The sequence below is a fragment of the Pempheris klunzingeri genome, chromosome 6 (genome assembly GCF_042242105.1).
Source record: "Pempheris klunzingeri isolate RE-2024b chromosome 6, fPemKlu1.hap1, whole genome shotgun sequence".
NCBI lineage: Eukaryota > Metazoa > Chordata > Actinopteri > Acropomatiformes > Pempheridae > Pempheris > Pempheris klunzingeri.
This window is the reverse complement of record NC_092017.1, coordinates 28,283,293-28,302,372: the sequence shown is the minus strand read 5'-3', so window position 1 is coordinate 28,302,372 and position 19,080 is coordinate 28,283,293. Positions and strand designations below refer to the sequence as shown.

At 44.0% G+C, this 19,080-nt stretch overlaps 2 protein-coding genes across 2 annotated transcripts in view; one reads left to right on the top strand and one right to left on the bottom strand.

The window, feature by feature from the left end:
- Window positions 1-8,002, top strand: part of frem1b (Fras1 related extracellular matrix 1b) — a 44,369-nt gene extending 36,367 nt beyond the window's left edge. Inside the window, exons 25-35 of the mRNA XM_070831977.1 lie at window positions 1,505-1,706; window positions 2,652-2,796; window positions 3,386-3,515; window positions 3,636-3,708; window positions 4,381-4,530; window positions 4,841-5,160; window positions 5,866-5,910; window positions 5,996-6,160; window positions 6,366-6,484; window positions 7,392-7,477; window positions 7,674-8,002. Of these exons, the coding sequence (XP_070688078.1) occupies window positions 1,505-1,706; window positions 2,652-2,796; window positions 3,386-3,515; window positions 3,636-3,708; window positions 4,381-4,530; window positions 4,841-5,160; window positions 5,866-5,910; window positions 5,996-6,160; window positions 6,366-6,484; window positions 7,392-7,477; window positions 7,674-7,882 (1,644 nt within the window). The 3' untranslated portion in view covers window positions 7,883-8,002. The remainder of the gene's footprint in view (window positions 1-1,504; window positions 1,707-2,651; window positions 2,797-3,385; window positions 3,516-3,635; window positions 3,709-4,380; window positions 4,531-4,840; window positions 5,161-5,865; window positions 5,911-5,995; window positions 6,161-6,365; window positions 6,485-7,391; window positions 7,478-7,673) is intronic.
- Window positions 8,003-9,983: 1,981 nt separating this feature from the next.
- LOC139202977 (sterile alpha motif domain-containing protein 9) lies at window positions 9,984-17,748 on the bottom strand. Its single transcript, XM_070832599.1, has 4 exons — window positions 17,654-17,748; window positions 15,490-16,210; window positions 15,120-15,381; window positions 9,984-14,332 (listed from the first exon to the last, which is right to left on the bottom strand). Exons 2-4 carry the CDS (start codon window positions 16,198-16,200, stop codon window positions 10,695-10,697), a joined length of 4,611 nt encoding a protein of 1,536 aa, XP_070688700.1. The 5' UTR covers window positions 16,201-16,210; window positions 17,654-17,748; the 3' UTR covers window positions 9,984-10,694.
- Between the last annotated feature and the right edge of the window lie 1,332 nt (window positions 17,749-19,080).

Genomic DNA, 19,080 nt, shown 5'->3' with positions numbered 1-19,080 from the left:
AAAACAACATTTCCCCCTTTAAAAACAACATTTCCCCCTTTAAAAACTACATTTCCCTCTTTAAAAACAACATTTCCCTCTTTAAAAACAACATTTCCCTCTTTAAAATCTACATTTCCCTCTCTAAAAACTATATTTCCCTCTTTAAAATCTACATTTCCCTCTTTAAAAACAACATTTCCCCCGTTAAAAACTACATTTCCCTCTTTAAAAACAACATTTCCCCCTTTAAAAACAACATTTCCCTCTTTAAAATCTACATTTCCCTCTTTAAAAACAACATTTCCCTCTTTAAAATCTACATTTCCCTCTTTAAAAACTATATTTCCCTCTTTAAAATCTACATTTCCCTCTTTAAAAACATTTCCCTCTTTAAAAACTACATTTCCCTCTTTAAAAACTACATTTCCTTCTTTAAAAACAACATTTCCCCCTTTAAAAACAACATTTCCCCCTTTAAAAACAACATTTCCCCCGTTAAAAACTACATTTCCCCCTTTAAAAACAACATTTCCCCCGTTAAAAACAACATTTCCCCCTTTAAAAACAACATTTCCCCCTTTAAAAACTACATTTCCCCCTTTAAAAACAACATTTCCCCCTTTAAAAACAACATTTCCCCCGTTAAAAACTACATTTCCCCCTTTAAAAACTACATTTCCCCCTTTAAAAACAACATTTCCCCCTTTAAAAACTACATTTCCCCCTTTAAAAACAACATTTCCCTCTTTAAAATCTACATTTCCCTCTTTAAAAACTACATTTCCCTTTTTAAAAACTACATTTCCTTCTTTAAAAACAACATTTCCCTCTTTAAAAACAACATTTCCCTCTTTAAAAACAACATTTCCCTCTTTAAAAACTACATTTCCCTTTTTAAAAACTACATTTTCCAAACAGCGAGGAGCTTCTTGCTGCAGGTGAAGCAGCAGAGATGTTTTTCCACATGACAGGAGCGACATCCAGAGGCCGAACACAGAACTGCACCTGTCTGACTGTCCGGCTCTCCTCTCACCTGTCTGACTGTCCGCCTCTCCTCTCACCTGTCTGACTGTCCGCCTCTCCTCTCACCTGTCTGACTGAGAAAAGTGTGTTTAAAGTTTGTTAGTTTTTGAATGTTTTTACTCGTCAGTTCAGTTTTTATTGTTTACAGATGTTACACAATATACACACTTGGTTCAGTCTTTGCCTTTTTCTACTGATGTGTTAAATGTCATCCCACTTATTCAAATACTAATATATAAAGCACCTTTCATACCTGAAGTGCTTTAAAATAAAGATAATAAAACTTTAAAAGATAACCGATGAATAACTCAGGTGTGTGTGTGTGTGTGTGTGTGTGTGTGTGTGTATATATTCAGATGTTTGTGGCTTTTAATAAAAATGTAATTTGCTCCGTTCCAAACTGATATCACACCCATGAGTTATAAATCGGAGGATCTGGTCTCGTTGATCTTTCAGTCACCCCCCCGACGCTTTAACAGGACCCTCCCGTTGTGTTCAGGTGCACTGGGTGGACAGGACGCCCCCCAGTCTGACCACCAGGCGGACTCCCAGCGCCGTGGTGGATCTCGGCGGCGGGCGTTACGGCATCTTCATCACCTCCAAGCACCTGCAGGCGTCCGACCCCGACAGCCCCACGGAGGAGCTGGAGTTCTCCATCAGCAGGCCGCCGCACTTCGGCTACCTGGAGAACGTCGTCACAGGTGAGCCGCCGACCGGCTCACTAGGGGAGACCGGGCTTGGTTGGCACGCAGATATTTCCTGGTCGTTTGAAGGCCACAGAAACCTAAAACACCTGAAGGTCCCTTCAGGTGGGCTTGTTTTGGAAAGAACCTGCTCTACCATCATGAATAAAGTTTAGATCCAGTTTGAATCGTTCCCTGAATCTCACACACGATGTTTATCTGTTTAAAAGATGATTTTAGAGTCTCGGTTTGTGGTGAAGACGGTAAAGAACCATTTAGTTTGGTGTCAAACCGCTCAGTGAGCTTCATCCTCTGGTCTCCTGCGCACAAGTCAAGTTATCAGCTGGTCATAAACTAGCTTAGCTTAGCTTAGCTTAGCTTAGCTTAACAAGCATTCTATTAAATGTTAACCCTTTAAAACCTCAAAATGTCTGCCTGGAATTTTTTGCTCATTTTGACTATAAAAGGGTCAGAAAACGTCCTGTGCTTTTGACCATTTTTCCAGAAAACTTGGAACTTCCAATATTATTTACAAGACGTTATATGATTGTGATAACAGTTTGAAATGAAGAAATAAGACCGTAATGACGCCATATTGGCTGTAAAAAGCAACGTCTCTGCTTTCAGAAACCGTCACTGACGACACACTGGGAGTTAAAGGGTTAAATGTGTATGTTGATGGGGTTAAAAACTGTTTTAAAAGATCAAAAACAATGATTATATTATTGGTTGACTCTTATTTTGAAGGGTCAGTTGCTAAAATAACCAGACATTCCTACAAACGTGCAGATTGTCGAGTAAAAGTTCATGTTTTCTTTAATTAAACGTTCAAACCACCTAATTTTAGAAAACGTATTTATAGCTGACACCTGAATATTTTAGCTTAAATCAGGAAGGAGGATCATGGATTAGAGTGAGAAGTGTTCCTGCCCTCTGGTTTAAAGCTTCCTCTCGTCCTGACAGGCGCGTACATCAAAGGTCGCTTCACGCAGCGGGACGTGGACCAGCGCGCCGTGCTGTTCGTCCTGCCGGCCGACATGGAGGTGACGGCCGACAGCTTCGAGTTCCTCCTCACCGACCCGGCGGGAAACACGATGCTGCCCGAGATGTGGGTTTGTAGACGGTGGCACCGTTAAAGTATGCAGACGCCTCTGTCCTGTAAAGTTTTAGTCCGATTCCTCTGGTTTGTTGGAGGAAGTAATCAGATCTGAACCAGGAAGTGCACCAGGCTATGAAGCCGGTTTTACATAGAGGCCAAACCGTGTAATTACAACAATGGCGTCCATCGCTTGGCGCCAATGGGCCCAGAAAGAGTCACGTGGTGAAAATCAGACCTGTGGAGTGACTCAGGATCAGGATTTGATCCATTCAGTCCGATAACATTTGGAAAGTCTAGAAGATTAAATCATTTTATCCCCATTCAAGTTAGCGGAGGGCTAACAGGAAGTTAGCAGAGAGCTAACAGGAAGTTAGCGGGTGCTCCAGGCTCTACGGGCCAAACGGTGACAAAGATAAAGGTTCTTTTATGCCCAGGAAGTTGATGTTTTCTGGCTTCATGCTCCACTGAGGATGGTCGATGTTGGTCCCAGTCTGATCTTGTCCAGTCACCGTGGTTACGTCACCATGGTTACGTCCATCCTTCAGAGTGTGAGTCGTGTTTGAAGTGTGTGAAGGACTCAGCCGAGTGTCTCCTGCAGACTCGAGCTCTCCTGGTCTCGGGTGGAGCTGTCGGCGACCTGCTACAGGACCTGTGAGACGGCGGGAACGCTTCAGATCCAGATCCAGCGCAGCGGGAGGAGCGCCGACCCGGCGTACGTCGCCATCCAGGTAAGACTGTGACGTCAGAGCTGTCAACGAAGAGCAGCATCATCATCATCATCATCATCATTGTCGTCGTCATCGTCACGTTAACGAGCCAGGGTTTGTTTTATGTCTTCGTCTGAGTAGGTGGAGGAAGGATCGGCCAAACCCGGCAGAGATTTCACTCACAGCACAGCCAGCCTCATCCAGTTTGACCCAGGTCTGACTCTAGTGGACTCTAGTGGACTCTAGTGGACTCTAGGTCTATAGGTCTATAGTGTGTGTGTGTTAGTTAGTCAGTGTGTCAGTGTGTAGTGGAGGTCTATAGTGTGTGTGTGCTAGTTAGTCAGTGTGTCAGTGTGTAGTGGAGGTCTATAGTGTGTGTGTGTTAGTTAGTCAGTGTGTAGTGGAGGTCTATAGTGTGTGTGTGCTAGTTAGTCAGTGTGTCAGTGTGTAGTGGAGGTCTATAGTGTGTGTGTGCTAGTTAGTCAGTGTGTCAGTGTGTAGTGGAGGTCTATAGTGTGTGTGTGTTAGTTAGTCAGTGTGTAGTGGAGGTCTATAGTGTGTGTGTGTGTTAGTTAGTCAGTGTGTCAGTGTGTAGTGGAGGTCTATAGTGTGTGTGTGCTAGTTAGTCAGTGTGTCAGTGTGTAGTGGAGGTCTATAGTGTGTGTGTGTGCTAGTTAGTCAGTGTGTTAGTGTGTAGTGGAGGTCTATAGTGTGTGTGTGTGTTAGTTAGTCAGTGTGTCAGTGTGTAGTGGAGGTCTATAGTGTGTGTGTGTTAGTTAGTCAGTGTGTCAGTGTGTAGTGGAGGTCTATAGTGTGTGTGTGTTAGTTAGTCAGTGTGTCAGTGTGTAGTGGAGGTCTATAGTGTGTGTGTGTGTCTCCTGATCAGGAGTCGACGTGAAGACCTGGAACATTTACCTGATCGATGACGGTCTGGAGGAGAACCATGAGACCTTCACTGTCACCCTGAAAAACCCCAAAAACGCCGTCCTGGGACAGAGGACGTCCGCCAGCGTGGAGATCATCGACCCCAGAGGAGGTAGGAGACGATCGGGATGATGATGATGATGATTTATTGAAGCGCCTCCAGAATTACAGCTGCAGTGGTCGAACATTTCAGTACTAAAATCTGGAGGGTCTATTTACCCCCGGTCCCTGATGGTTTAGCTACGGGACTTTAACAGGGTTCAAATCCTTCCTGAAGCCAACAGTAAATTGATTTGTTAACTTACGTTTCATTTTTCTTTTATCAGCATCAGTTCCAGTCTGTTCTGGAAAGAGGTGGAATTATAAAGTAGAATTATAAAACGAGCCAAGACAAAATAAAAACCTTCTTGTCCGTCTATCAGGACGGTGTGATCCAGACGACCTGAGGGTGGAGGACGACCAGAGGCGACTCCCAGCTCCTCCTCCATCTCCTCCCCGCCTCCCTGACCCCCCCAGGCCGGAGGAGGACCCCCCCGTCACCGACATCGAGGCGGAGCTGCTGTGGGAGAACCAGCCTCACCCTCCCCGAGGCGACGTCCCAAATCGCCGGACTTACCTGGACTACGGAGAGGGGGGGGACCCACAGGACCAGCCGGCCCCCGGCTACAGCCACATCCACCACCACAGCCGGCAGCTGCCAGGGGGGGGCACTGCACCCAGGCTCAGACATGGAGGACTAAAGGTGAGCGTTCAAGATTAATTCCAACTTGAGTCTCATTTTCATTCATTGCAATTTTATTTTTTTATTTATTCCCAAATAAATCTTCATGTCCACTTGATCTTTTTTGTGTTTTTGGCTTCTTGACTTCCTTTAAAGCTGCAGGAGGTAAAAGCTAAACTGTGTAAAATCCAGCTCCGCCCCTGCAGCTCTCCTGTCTCCGCCCCCAGCCCCTCCCACCAGGTGACCACAGGTGTTGTCACGTGCTCTGCTAACCTGTCGACCTGTGAAGCCTCTGAGGTGATAAACAAACGTTAGCTACAGAAACGTGAACTGGAATCAGCTGCAGCCTTTAGCTAACGGTAGCAGGAGGCTAATCTGTTAGCACCATCCAACATGGCCGCTCCTCTCCTGCTCTCCTGGGGAATCGCCACCATGTGGATGTCAGTCTGATAATGACGTTCCCTCCATGACAGAAGCCGTCGGCACAACCAGATGTTGCAGGAACATGAAGGCAGCAGCTTCATGGTGAACTTCTCTTCCTCTCTGCAGTGAGCAGCCAATAGGAACGCTCTCTCTCTCTGAGGGGAGCTGTGATTGGACGAAGCTTCCTGTCAGACTTCCTGATCTCCAGCATGAAGCTTTAAATGCTGCGGAGAGAAACAGGAGTGTTTTTTTAGTATTATTTTCTGCACAAAGTTGATGTTTTACTGTTCTGCTCACGTGCAGGTTCACCTGTCGGGGGGGAGGAGGCCAGAGGAGAAGGTCTGGACGGTAAGACTCCACACACACACACACACACACACACACACACACACACACACACACACTGTGTTAACGTCACCTGGCTCTCCATCAGTTCCACAGTCTGACTCCCCTCCGGCTGGAGGAGCTGAATCCGGGTGACGCCGGCTGGAGCTGGTCGCCTCGTGGTCGCCTCCCGCAGGAGGAGCTCCCAGTGGGAGACCCTCCTCAGATGGATCATCCAGAGCCCAGATATCAGCCGGAGCTACGCCAGCGCAAGGTGCACACACACACACACACACATTTACTTCACTGGGCTTGACTGTTTGAACCTTGTTTAAACGCTCCGGCTGCAGGTTTAGTTTGCAGCATCAGTTACCACGGTGACCTAGCCAGGTTAAAAGGAGAGCCAGCAGCTCAGCGTTCCTCACCAGCCCACTAATCTGACCCCATAGTCTAAATCGTTGATGTCGTTGCCTCCTCAGACGGGGAAGTCGGTCAGCAGCTCCTGTCCCGACGGCTGGACTCACTACAGGAGACGCTGTTACATCCTCAGCTCGTCTGTGGCCAGCTGGGCCAGCGCAGAGAGGACCTGCTCACTGCTGTTAGTAACACAGACTTCCTGTTTTATTCATTGTACAGCATTTATGTTGATTATAACACCATGTTGAAGGACAGCTTGAGTATTTTGAAACATGGATCCCATCTGTCCACATCCTGGTGTCTGAGTGACTGGTAGGTAGTATCCTTTGACATGATCCTTTGGGACAACTGCACCTGATCACAGTAGGTCCACTAAAAGAGCTTGTTTGATCCACTGACAGGCTCAGAGTGTTATTCTAAGTGTGTGACAGCATCATGGAAAGGATCCCTACAGAGAGAGACCTGGAAGATCCTTTTGGTTTAACCACAAACAGCACACACACCAGACTACATTCACTAAAACAGGGATTTTAGCTCACAGAGCACAGGAGCTGCTGGTGCACTGCTCCCTTGGTCAGTTAGTCTGTTTGTGTTATTGTGCGACTTTGGTGTTTTATAGTGTCAGTTTAGATCCAACACAATATTTGTGTAACACACAATAACACCAACACACTGACTGATGGAGGCAGCAGCAGACCAGCAGCTCCTGTGTCCGGTTCTCTAAAATCCCTGTTTTAGTGAATGTAGTCTGGTGTGTGTGCTGTTTGTGGTTAAACCAAAAGGATCTTCCAGGTCTCTCTCTGTAGGGATCCTTTCCATGATGTTCTGGATAAACCTACTAGATATCTGTGTATTTTATGGGAATGTCCCAGTAGTAAAATCCCTAAACTTATCTACTGCTGTTTCAACCTGTTGGTTTAATGTTTAACCTTTTTTTTCCCAAAAGACACACAATCAGCTTAAAAAAAACAACTTTAGGTGCCTGCACATTCATGAAGTTCCAGTTTTCCAAAGTTGTACTCGCATGTGAACACACCTTTACGTGTGTGTGTGTGTGTGTGTGTGTGTGTGTGTGTGTGTGTTGTCAGCTTTAACAGCAGCCTGACCAGCGTGCGCTCCAGGAGGGACATGACCTGGCTGTGGAAGTTCGCAGGGAGGAAGCCATTTTGGATCGGTGAGTGTCTGCCCCCACCAGAGATTGGTATATTTTATTTTGAAAGAGGACTTGTTATGGAGGCAAATAGTCCCAAATCTCAGATGGACCAAATGATAAAAATCTAAAGAACATGAAGTATGAACAAAACTCAATGCAAAAATTCAGCAATTTAAGAGAAGAATAAAAATAAACCCTTCCTGCTCCTGTTCCTCAGGTCTGTCTGGGGGTGCGGGTCGCCGGACGTGGGCCGACGGCCGCTCGGTGTCCTTCTCCAGACTGAGGGGGGCGCTGCCGGGCCGCGGTGAGTCCCACGAGGACTCGGACTGTGTGCTGGTTGAAACCCCCAGAAGCTGGATTTCCACCAGCTGCTCCCCTGAAACGCAACACACATTCATCTGCTCATCGGCGGCTCACACCCACTGAGAGACTCCCGGCACACTTCCTGCTCATAGCGACCTCCGTGAACCCGTTCACGCCATATTTAATGATGCACAACGATGCTGCTCTGTACATTAGTTTTCATATTTTTGTCATAATAAAGAATTCTGCACGAATACGAGTCCGTACGTTAAGTTTAATGTTTGAACTAATCTGAGGTGCTTGTTCTTTACTTGAATGTTCTTTTCATGATACTTTTACCTCAGTACATTAATCTGACATGAAAACATCTAGGGAGTTTATTATGTCTGATGTTTTGTGTCTCTTTGAGGTCGTTTTGTGTCTCTTCGAGGTCGTTTAGTGTCTCTTTGAGGTCGTTTAGTGTCTCTTTGAGGTCACTTTGTGTCTCTTTGTGGTCGTTTAGTGTCTCTTTGAGGTCGTTTAGTGTCTCTTTGAGGTCACTTTGTGTCTCTTTGTGGTCGTTTTGTGTCTCTTTGAGGTCGTTTAGTGTCTCTTTGAGGTCACTTTGTGTCTCTTTGTGGTCGTTTTGTGTCTCTTTGAGGTCGTTTAGTGTCTCTTTGAGGTCGTTTGGTGTCTCTGAGGTCGTTTGTGTCTCTTTGTGGTCGTTTAGTGTCTCTTTTAGGTCGTTTTGTGTCTCTGTGGTCACTTTGTGTCTCTTTGAGGTCCTTTAGTGTCTCTTTGAGGTCGTTTAGTGTCTCTTTGAGGTCCTTTAGTGTCTCTTTGAGGTCGTTTTGTGTCTCTGTGGTCACTTTGTGTCTCTTTGAGGTCCTTTAGTGTCACTTTGAGGTCGTTTAGTGTCTCTTTGAGGTCCTTTAGTGTCTCTTTGAGGTCGTTTTGTGTCTCTGTGGTCACTTTGTGTCTCTTTGAGGTCCTTTAGTGTCACTTTGAGGTCGTTTAGTGTCTCTTTGAGGTCCTTTAGTGTCTCTTTTAGGTCGTTTTGTGTCTCTGTGGTCACTTTGTGTCTCTTTGAGGTCCTTTAGTGTCACTTTGAGGGCGTTTAGTGTCTCTTTGAGGTCCTTTAGTGTCTCTTTGAGGTCGTTTTGTGTCTCTGTGGTCACTTTGTGTCTCTTTGAGGTCCTTTAGTGTCTCTTTGAGGTCGTTTAGTGTCTCTTTGAGGTCGTTTAGTGTCTCTTTGAGGTCGTTTTGTGTCTCTTTGTGGTTGTTTTGTGTCTCTTTGAGGTCATTTAGTGTCTCTTTGTGGTCACTTTGTGTCTCTTTGAGGTCGTTTAGTGTTTGTGGTCGTTTGGTGTCTCTTTGTAGTGATTTCATGTCAGTTTCTGGCCATTTTGTGGTTGTTGTCGACCATCTTCATTCACTCATGACACTAATAATCATTCAGTGGTTTTTCATGCAGGAAAGATGTTTTGGTTTTAAATATCAGGAAACTGAATGGTGTTGTTCTTTGGACCGTTGGTTGGACACAACAAAACACTGAAGGAGTCACTTTCACATCTGGTTGAAGTATTATCTTTGTGTATTGTAAATCATTGAGCTATTTATGTTGCATGAATGCTCTTTTTCTGTGCACGTACAGTATTAAAACACTGCTAGCTGGATACTTAGCAGACTAAGTTGAAATAGCAGACATTAGCAGAGGCATGTGATATTAGCTGCTGCTGCCTCTTGTCTTGTCTAGCTAGCGATAGGTTGAAATGGAGTTAGCTGAGGGACCAAAGTCACAGTTTTCCCTAATAAGTGCTGCGTGTGGTTTAGATATTAGCCTGATTATTTTAACTACATGTGACCAAAATGCAACAACTTCCTGTTTTAACTTTCTGATGTGATGAGTGACTTCTTAACATTTTATCGGAGAACGTGTTGAGCTCTGGCGATGATCCAGTGAAGACAACAGAGCAAGTGGACTCCTAAAGCCAAAGGTCAGTTTAATGTTAATACTCTTAATTACTCATTTTATTATATTTTATTATGTAAACACAGAGTTTTGGGGCTGTAACATATTTAAATTTGACAGAGCGAATGTTTGCTTGTCTTTTAAACTTGTGGTTACCAGCGATGTGACTTTTCTGCAATGCAAATGCAAAATAGACATATTTCCATTGAGAGAGGCTGAGCATGTGTAGAACATTTATTTTATTGTCATTTAGTGCAATCTGAATTTAGGACATCTGTGTATGTTATGCATCCAACAAATATTATTATATCCATAGTAAAACATGATTATAAAACATTAAATGACTTTAAAAAGATTATAAAAACACAGCTGGAGGCAGGATTTGCATTTACTGGTATCACATCTGCAACAGGCAACAAAAATAAAGACAAAACATCTCATATATAAAGAATATAAGAATATAAAACGTGTACAGACAGGAGCTACAGGACTTGTACTTGTCTGTCTTATAGTTTGCTCGTGTGTTTGAAATTCCAGCGCAGTGAGTCACTGCGACAACTCATTCATGCATCAGTGCTTGTGTTTCACTTCTTTGTACATTTAAGTTCCCCACAATTAACCTCGTTTAACTCCTGAATCATATTTGCACTTAACAGACAAACAACGGTGAGTGTGCCTCTGATCTGCCACAGTGAAAACATTCCTAGAAACAGGATAACAAATGTTTATAAAAGATGTAAAAACCTATGAATGTATATACACACAGATCTAGAGCCATTTAGCATTTTGCCCTGCAGTTTGTCTTACTCAACATTTTCCTATGTTTTATGCCACAGGTATTGTTCACATTGTACAGTTCATGCGTCTTTCCTGCAATTTATTGTTTCTGCGACTTGTTTTTGTTGTTTTACGTCCCTGTAAAGCACTTTGAATTGAATTGAGTCTGAAAGGTGCTTTACAAATTGATTTTCCTTAACTTGTACCCTAGTTCACATACTGGATGTCATAGGCCAGAGGTCCATTGATGGCAAAACCAAGGTAGAAAGAAACCTTTTCTGTGCTGAGGCCACTTCTTATTCCAGCGATAAGAGCTGGACGCACGGGGATCCTCAGTTGTCCATAACTGGCGTACACCTCCCCTTGCTCAATGGTTCCACTGACCCGATGAAGGCAGTTGATAATTGCCTTGTCTTTAAATATATCTCCGTTACGCCAAAGCTGTGCCAAGGTATCACGGCGCATCTTTTTGAAGTTCTCATCTAGTTGGGGCTTGGAAACGAGCCTCTTGAGTCCCTGCTCTTTCCCTAAGTAGAGGTGGGCGACAGTGCTCCTAGTTCGGAACAATGAAGCCAGGCGCTTGTGAGCTGACTTTCGAATCGCTCTCACGTAAGAGCCGATTTCAGTGTTTTCCTCGCCTGGACTGTTCTTGACTGGCCAGAATAACAGCAGAGCCAGGTAGTAGGGATCGGGGAAGGGATACCCGAGTCCGACATCTTGCAGGGTTTTCAAAAGGAGATCAGAGAGGAAGACGAGACTCTTTACGTGTTTAGATTTTGGCTTCAAGACGTAAAGAACGATGTTGGACAAAATGTAGTTGATTGTCTCCTTCGTCTTTTGTCTTTTGTTGACGAATTGCTGATGATGTTGCAGGAATGCGTAGCACTCTGTGATCTTCTCGATGTCTTCAGCAGGTTTGTCCAAATGCTGCAGGATCCCTGTGAATGTGTCCGCTTGGTTCTTCTCAATAAACAATCTTCGGCTTTCGATATCGATTTTCAGATTGAGGTTAGGATTGCTTTGCCGCTCTTTTTTGATTTCCTCTGGTGCCGTGCAAAAAAGACTGACATAGTCTTTAAAAAGATCACAGATGGTCAGATGGTTCTTTGTATCAAACTCACTTCTCACTTTTATATACGTAAAGTAACAGTCAACAGTTTCAAATGTTTCTTTTACTTCAGTTTTCAAATCGAGGAGAAACTTTTCGTGTTCTTTGATGATCTCCACGTATCTGTTGTTGATGTCATTGTCCTCCCTAAACACGCTGGTGATCGGGATTGCTTTTTGCAGAAAGCTCTGTAAGTACTTCTTCTTCATTGGATTGCTTTTCTCAAAGAACGGCAATCTACCCAGAATCTCAAAGACCAGGAAAGCAATTTCCAGCACTCCAACATAGCCGTAGATGTTATATGACTTTCTGGGATAGTCATCGGACTCATCATCAGCTGCTTCCTTCTCAAGTTCTTCCTCTGTATTTGCCAGCTCTTGAGCCCTTTTAAATGCTGTGATAGCATTGTGCGCTATTTTAATGTTTGTGTTTAAGTCTTCTGGATTGTGTGACGTCTCCTGCTTTTCTCTGTGGTTGTTTGATTTTAAATTGCTTTTGTGAAGCTGCCCAATAGTGTCAAATGTGTATGGGTTTGCTTTAATGTTCTTGGCCTTTTCAGCCCACTTCAGAGCCTCTGGGAAGTCACGCTCGTTGATGTACAAATATCTCGCCAGCGCCTGAGGAATCGATGCGCTTGTCACAAACCGCGATGATGCTTTCACAAAGATTTCTTGGACAGTTTGCCTCCCTTGCTTGCTGTGTATTTTGCCTATGAGGGGGGAAAACGGTTCTCTCTCATCTGCGTCTTTCTTGCGCTGCCTTTCAATCAACATTTGCTGAATTGAGAGCATGAATTTGTGTTTGACGACTCCAGCGCTGAAGAACAGGTCACAGTGAAGAATCTCCATTGTAATGTCACTTACTTTTCTGTCGTATCGTTTCTCCAACTCCTCTAGACAGGCAGATGCTATGGTGTGATGAAGGATTCGGATTCCTTTGTATCCTCCCCACTCTTCAACTGTGTCTATGATGAGAAAGTTTGAATATGGCCTCATTCTCTCCAGCACACTGTCCTCTTGCCAGTGAATCATTTTCATCCCAAAAAAATCCTCTGAGAGGGAGAGAGAGATTTCAGATTCTGCCACATAGTTATTCAGAAGGGCTAGAAAGGCAAACAGTTGGTCCTTCTTTTGGCTAAAGTCAAAGTTCTCCAGTGTGTCACAAGCAAGTTTGTCAATGTATTCTTGGTCAAAACTGCTCATCACGATTATGAAGCCGTAAAAGTTTTCTGGTGTTTCATGGGTTTCCTTTAGCTCCTTGAGTTTCTTCTCAAACTCTCTCTGTTCGTCCTTTGTCAAAGTAGCAGTGATGTACTGACTTGTTGGAATGTGCTGCCTGTATTGCTCCTTGGGGCTATGGGAACGAACACAGTTCAGGATGATGACTTTGCAGTTTGGGGCATCGTCCATATTTATGTTTAAGCTGTCGTCTACTGCAGCCTTGTGGATGCAGTTCACAAGATCGTAAGGATTCTCCTTTTCCTTCGAGTCATCGACTAACAGCAGAACCGGAGACGGTCGCTCACTTTCAAGCTTCATCAGCCTTTGGACCTGAGAGGCAACTTCTGTCTTTGGCAGCGCGTTGTCTCTCAGCACGGCACATCTGAACTCTTGACGGAGATCCCACATCACGTGCATCGCCAAGGTGGTGCCACCGCAGCCTGGGTCGTGAAACAGATTGAGCAGAGTGCACATGTTTTTTGAATCCCTCGACTGATTTCTGATCATCTTCTTTACATTTTCATACTTGTCCCGCTTGATGAAGGGCTTCTCTTTGTCTTTGTCGCAGAAGTAGAAGTTCCACCATTTGACTTTGCCTCCTCTGTAGAATTCCTCCTCGACTTTCTTTTTGAGGTCACGAAACTCTTGACTGTTTTCGTCGTAGATGTTTTCGCACTGATTCAGACACAAAATATCCAGAGCCGTCATGAAATCTTCATCCTTCTGTTTTAGGACAACAGCACTGGAGCCACAGGAGGGCAGCAGCCTTCCAGATGGCTGATTAAATGGTCCCAGTGCCATTATGGTACCATTGATCTCATTCAGGGTTAGCTCATTTATGGATAGATGGTTGATGTCAAAGTCACACTTTTCTTTTATCAACTCCCTCCATTTCTCATATGTGCTTTGAGACTCACAAATGGTGACGATGCTCTCCTCTTCAGTGTGTTTAATGAAAGACTTGTAGGTGTCAAAGACCGGGTCTTTCTCAGTCTCCACAGGTGAAAGTAGCAGGAAGATGATGAGACGTCTCCCTTGGAGAAGAACCTCAGGGTTGCAGATGAATGAAACCAAGTGCTCTACATCTCTGCACGATTTTCTCAGCCAGTTTTTATAATCTAACTCCTTGTTGGAGTCGCTGTCAATGTCATGTCTACCGTTGCAGAAGATCCAGCTGGTTTGTTTGTAGAGGTTCAGGTTCTTTATCACCGAGTCAACCTGTCCTTGATATTGTGATGGGGTGTGCAGGTTGGCCACCCGTGACTCTCTGTAGGAATGACAGAGTCCACCTAGAGTGACAGAGTTGGGGTCAAAGTCTAACACACAGAACAGTTTCAGTTTACTCAAAAACTGGAGATGCTGCACTTGTTCTGGACTGCTCTTGTTCACGACAACAACAAATCTGTCGTAGCTGTCCAGCGAGTTCCCTCCACAGGTCAACAAGTCCTTTAGTTTGTCACCCTGGTTCGCTTCTTTCTTCACAACTTCTTTTGAAAGGCACTGCTGCCCCAGTTGACCTGTATGAACAGGAAGATAAAGATAAAAAAGACTCTCAGTACTCTGACTTTGTGTCTGTGGCTCTCAGCTCTAAGTTCATCGGCTCCTACTTAAGATGTGAATCTCAAAAAACGCGTCAATGAAAAAGACGTAAGCCTGCACACTCGCTCCAGGCCACAGAAATGTTTTTATTACTGCCAACATTTCGATCCTACTTGGACTGTAAAGCCTCATTGTCGCTGACTGCTCAGCAGCGTTGCCACAAGAGGACTTTTGTTGCGTCAGCAGTCGTTCCAATGGCAACTTGAACTTGACCGAGTAACAGCTGTAACATTTGACAATGCCGGAGAAAAGATGGCATAGCAATGGTAAGAGAAACCATACAGGCAGGTAGTGTCATCAGATGAAGATCTAAGTAGCATTGAAAGTCAGTAATAAAAGCATTTCTGTGGCGTGGAACAAGTGTGCCGGTGCTCAGACCTCTTTCTCATTGACTCTGTCTACTGCGAGCCTTCTACCTACATGATGTGCATGTAATTACTCTGCTTCAACCTTCAACAGCACCCCACAAATATTTACTCAAATGGGAGTAAATGATGCATTTGTGAGGGACTGTTTTCATTTAATATTTGGTGCTCTCATGAGTGTCTAAGACGGTGAATTTGGGACTGAGTTCATGTCACCCAGTGCAACGGCCTGTCTCCTTGTATTTTTAATAGTTTTTAGACAACAGCGCAGCTCTGAAGAAGAAGATATATCAGGCAATTCTACCTTGCAGCTTCCTTATTTGGATCATTTCCCACTTACCCATGTCCTTCTCCAGCGTACGAGCAAGTTCCCGCTGATTGATTTCTCGCAGAATGTCGAGTGTGATGCGAAAAGCCTCTTTGCTTCCATAGTGGTCGGTCATTAACTGAGCCGTGTCCATGGTGTCCAGGCCCTCCAGTTTACCCCGAGGAATACATTCACGCTTGGATTTACTGTACTGTTGTAAGTAGAAATGAAAATTCTTTAGGTCGTCTTTTCTAAGGTCGGCCAGGGCTTTCTGGATCTTGGACAGGACTGATGTCTGCGGGAAGAAACAGATATTTAGTGTAAACTTAACACCTACAAGTTTAGCATTTCAAAAAGCTGTATTAGACGGCTGGATGTTTGATATACAACATAGAGCTTTTACCTCTTTACCCTCTTCTCTGCTGACCTCCAACTTCTTTGGCCTCGGCTGCTGAAGTTCATTCTCCTCTGAAGCCTTCTTCAGCAGCGGCCGAGCTTTTCCAGATTCAGTTTCCACTAATTTGTCTATTTTTGATTCAGTGTGGGATGTTTCTGGCGGTTTGGTTGCTGAGGCCTGAGCGGATCCCGGAGCTTCTTTTTGGTCTGTGCTGGCGTGAACGATGGGCTGCAGCGTCGGTTCTGGCTTGTTGTTCAGTTTGCGGAGTTCTGCTAGAATCTTGACAGCAGGACCGCTCTTCACCTCCAGGTCCAAAAGATCCTGCTTCTTGAAGCAAACAAGGCAATCTCCAGACACGTCCTGGTCTTGGAGCTGTTCTGCATATTTGCTGTACACCTTCACATGCTGCAGTAACCACTGGTTCACCTGCTCCTTCGTCCACTTCTCCACAAATGCTGGAAACTCCAGCTGAGGTTGTGATCCTGCTTTCAGACTTTGTAGATAAGATGTGATTTTGACAGCCGGACCATGTTTTACTCCCATGTCCACTATATCTTTCTTTTCAAAGACGACTAAACTGTCTCCTGACACTTCCTCCTCAGAGAATATCTCCGCACAGGTCGCATGAACTTTGACCTCCGTCATCAGCCAACGGTGGACGTCTTCCTTGGTCCATTTTTCAATCGGAGTTGGTGGCCCAGTTGTTGAACGTCTCATTTTGGATCAACTGGAAATGAAAGTTGAGTGAAAGATTAAGATAATGAAACCAACAGTGAGCTAATGCATCATAATTACATCATTATTATGAGAAAAAAAAAGACGTCGTAGTCTAAAGAAATGTCAGACGAGCTGAAACTCAAACAACAACAAACTGAATATTGTCCATCACATTACATTCACACATTCACACACTGGGAATATTTTACAACACACACTAACTCTTAGAGGTTTCTTTTCTCCCCCAGTTTTTGTTTGACGTTGATAGACCATGTAAAACTGGAGATATTAGTGTAGTTTGATCATGCAAAAATATTTATCTGTATCTAAAAGTGGGATGGGCAGGTGTTGCATTTCTTATTGCAACACCTGCATGAATATTTTTATACTATCAAATTAAAACTCATATCTCCGGTTTCACGTGGCCTATCAACTGGGAGAGAGTTTCAAATCTGCACTTTCGAGTGACGTTGACAGCAGCGCTTCAGGTGACCCGGTTTTTTGTTTTGGTGCTTTGAAAGCGTCACCTGATCTGATCACACCGGCGTGATCGTGGACCTCTAAGGGTTAAAACCCAACACTACTGTACAAATGAGTTTTTCTGTTAATTATTTTTGAATGCCTTCGACGATTCCTTGAGAATTAAATAAAGCACGAATGAATGAATGAATAGAATAGAATAGAATAGCCTTTATTGTCATTGCGGTACAATGAAATTAGGGGCACTGCTCCACTTTGGTGCAAGACTTTTTTTTTTTTTACAAAAATAAATTAAGAATAGAATAAAGGAATATAACAATATACACAGAATATATAAATATATATGTACAAAATTCTACATGTGTGTAGAAAGGCTTTGTGTGAATGAATGAATATATGACTGAAACAGTGACACAGGAAGCTCTGTATTGTCACCTGGAACATGTAGCGAGAGCTGTTAAACGTTATGTTTGAGTGCTAACACGCCTTCGTGCACTCGATGAGGGGAAAATGGCTCCATAAAAGTGCAATAATGGAGCTGCTGATGAAGTACAAACTGTTCTTTATCTCTGCAGCTCTTCCTGCTGTGAGCTCTGAATACATGACAGCGACGCTCATTCGTGTTTGCAGGGACAGAACTACTGAATGTGATCCTAAACTTTAGTACGAGTGGTCAAAGGGTGAACATGATTATCTTGTTTCTGCAGCCGCCACCCGTCCGCACATGCTGCATTTTTGTTCAGTGGTTTACAGTCAGACAGACTTCTGGAAACACTGACGCCCCCTCAGTGTTTAACTCCACTGAGTCATTTCCTGCCCAAAGCTTTTGTCAGTGAAATAAGCCCCCAAAACATTTCTACTACTTACAGGAAGTCACTGTTAGATACAGAAACCTCTTTGAGACTCTGAGAAGCAGAAACTGTGGTCAGTGATCTTTTACATCCAAAACAAGAGCAGCCAGAGAGTTTCTCACCTTCTGAGGTCCTTCTGCGACTCCTCAGAGTGGGTTTTAGCTGCATGCAGGCCGTCTCTCCTGGAGCTGTTTGTCTGAACAGAGGTTTAACTGCACCGACTGTCTGCTGGGATTACATCTGCACCACCCAGTGAACATTGTTCCCTCCTCACCCCGCTGAAGTGGGTGAATCATCCAGCTCCATAACAAGTGAAGCACTTCCCCATCACATCACTTCCTGTAACAGCAGCTGTGAAGGAGTCCCACCCACAGCCCACCGGAGCTTTCTGCCAGTCTGACTTCCAGCTGCAGCCCAGACTGTTCGCATGAGATATATGTGTGTGTGTGTGTATATATGTGTGTGTGTATATATATATATATATATATATATATATATATATATATATATATATATATATATATATATATGTGTGTGTGTATGTATATGTATATATATATATATATATATGTGTGTGTGTGTGTGTGTGTGTGTGTATATATGTGTGTGTGTGTGTGTGTGTATACAGTTGAGGCCAAAATTATTAGCACAGGATAGACTGCACTGTGTTTTTAGTCTATTTTACGTGTTTTATTCGTTTTACCTGTGTGGGGGTGTCTTTTAATGCCTGAATGTGAGTTTCTAAACCTTGTTTTTAGAGCCGTGACAAAAGAAAAAGTTCTGTTTTTACCTGAACAGACAATAAAGTTGAATTGAATTGAATTGAATTGAATTAGCCCCCCTCGTGAAATCAGACAAAACCCTTGATTTCTCCATGGAAATGGTCATCAACAACAATCGTTTATAGTTTATTTGTTTCCAAAACACAAAGACAAAATGTTCACTAAGTTTGATGCGGATATTTTATTGATGCAATGAGTAGAAACAAGAAAAGGTAAAAATGACACAGTCAAAATTATTAGCCCCCTGACCATTAATAGTCAATAGTGTACCCTTTCCGAGCCACAACTGACAGCAGCCTCTTAGAGTCGTTCTTTACAAGGTTGGCACATGTCTCTTGGGGGATTTTCTTCCAATGCAAATTGTTCCAGCTGGTCTAAATTGCATGGTTTCCAAGCATGGACATTCACTTTGAGCACCCGCCACAGATTCTCAATAGGACTGAGATGTGGGCTCTGTGCGGGCCGCTCCAGGACCTTGGTTTTGGTGTCCTTTAAGAACTGTTGGACCAGTTTCGCCGTACGCTTTGGGTCATTGTCTTGTTGGAAGACCCAGCAACGACATAAGCCTAGACTAAGAGCAGATTTCTTCATATTATCCCTCAAAATGTCAACATAATTTTCTTTTTTCATGATGCCATGTACCCGAACAAGGCTCCCTGTGCCCGAGGCAGTAAAACAGCCCCACAGCATGATGCTCCCACCTCCATGTTTAGCTGTGGGAACGGTGTTCTTAGGGTTGAAGGCCTCTCCCTGGAAACACCTGGAAA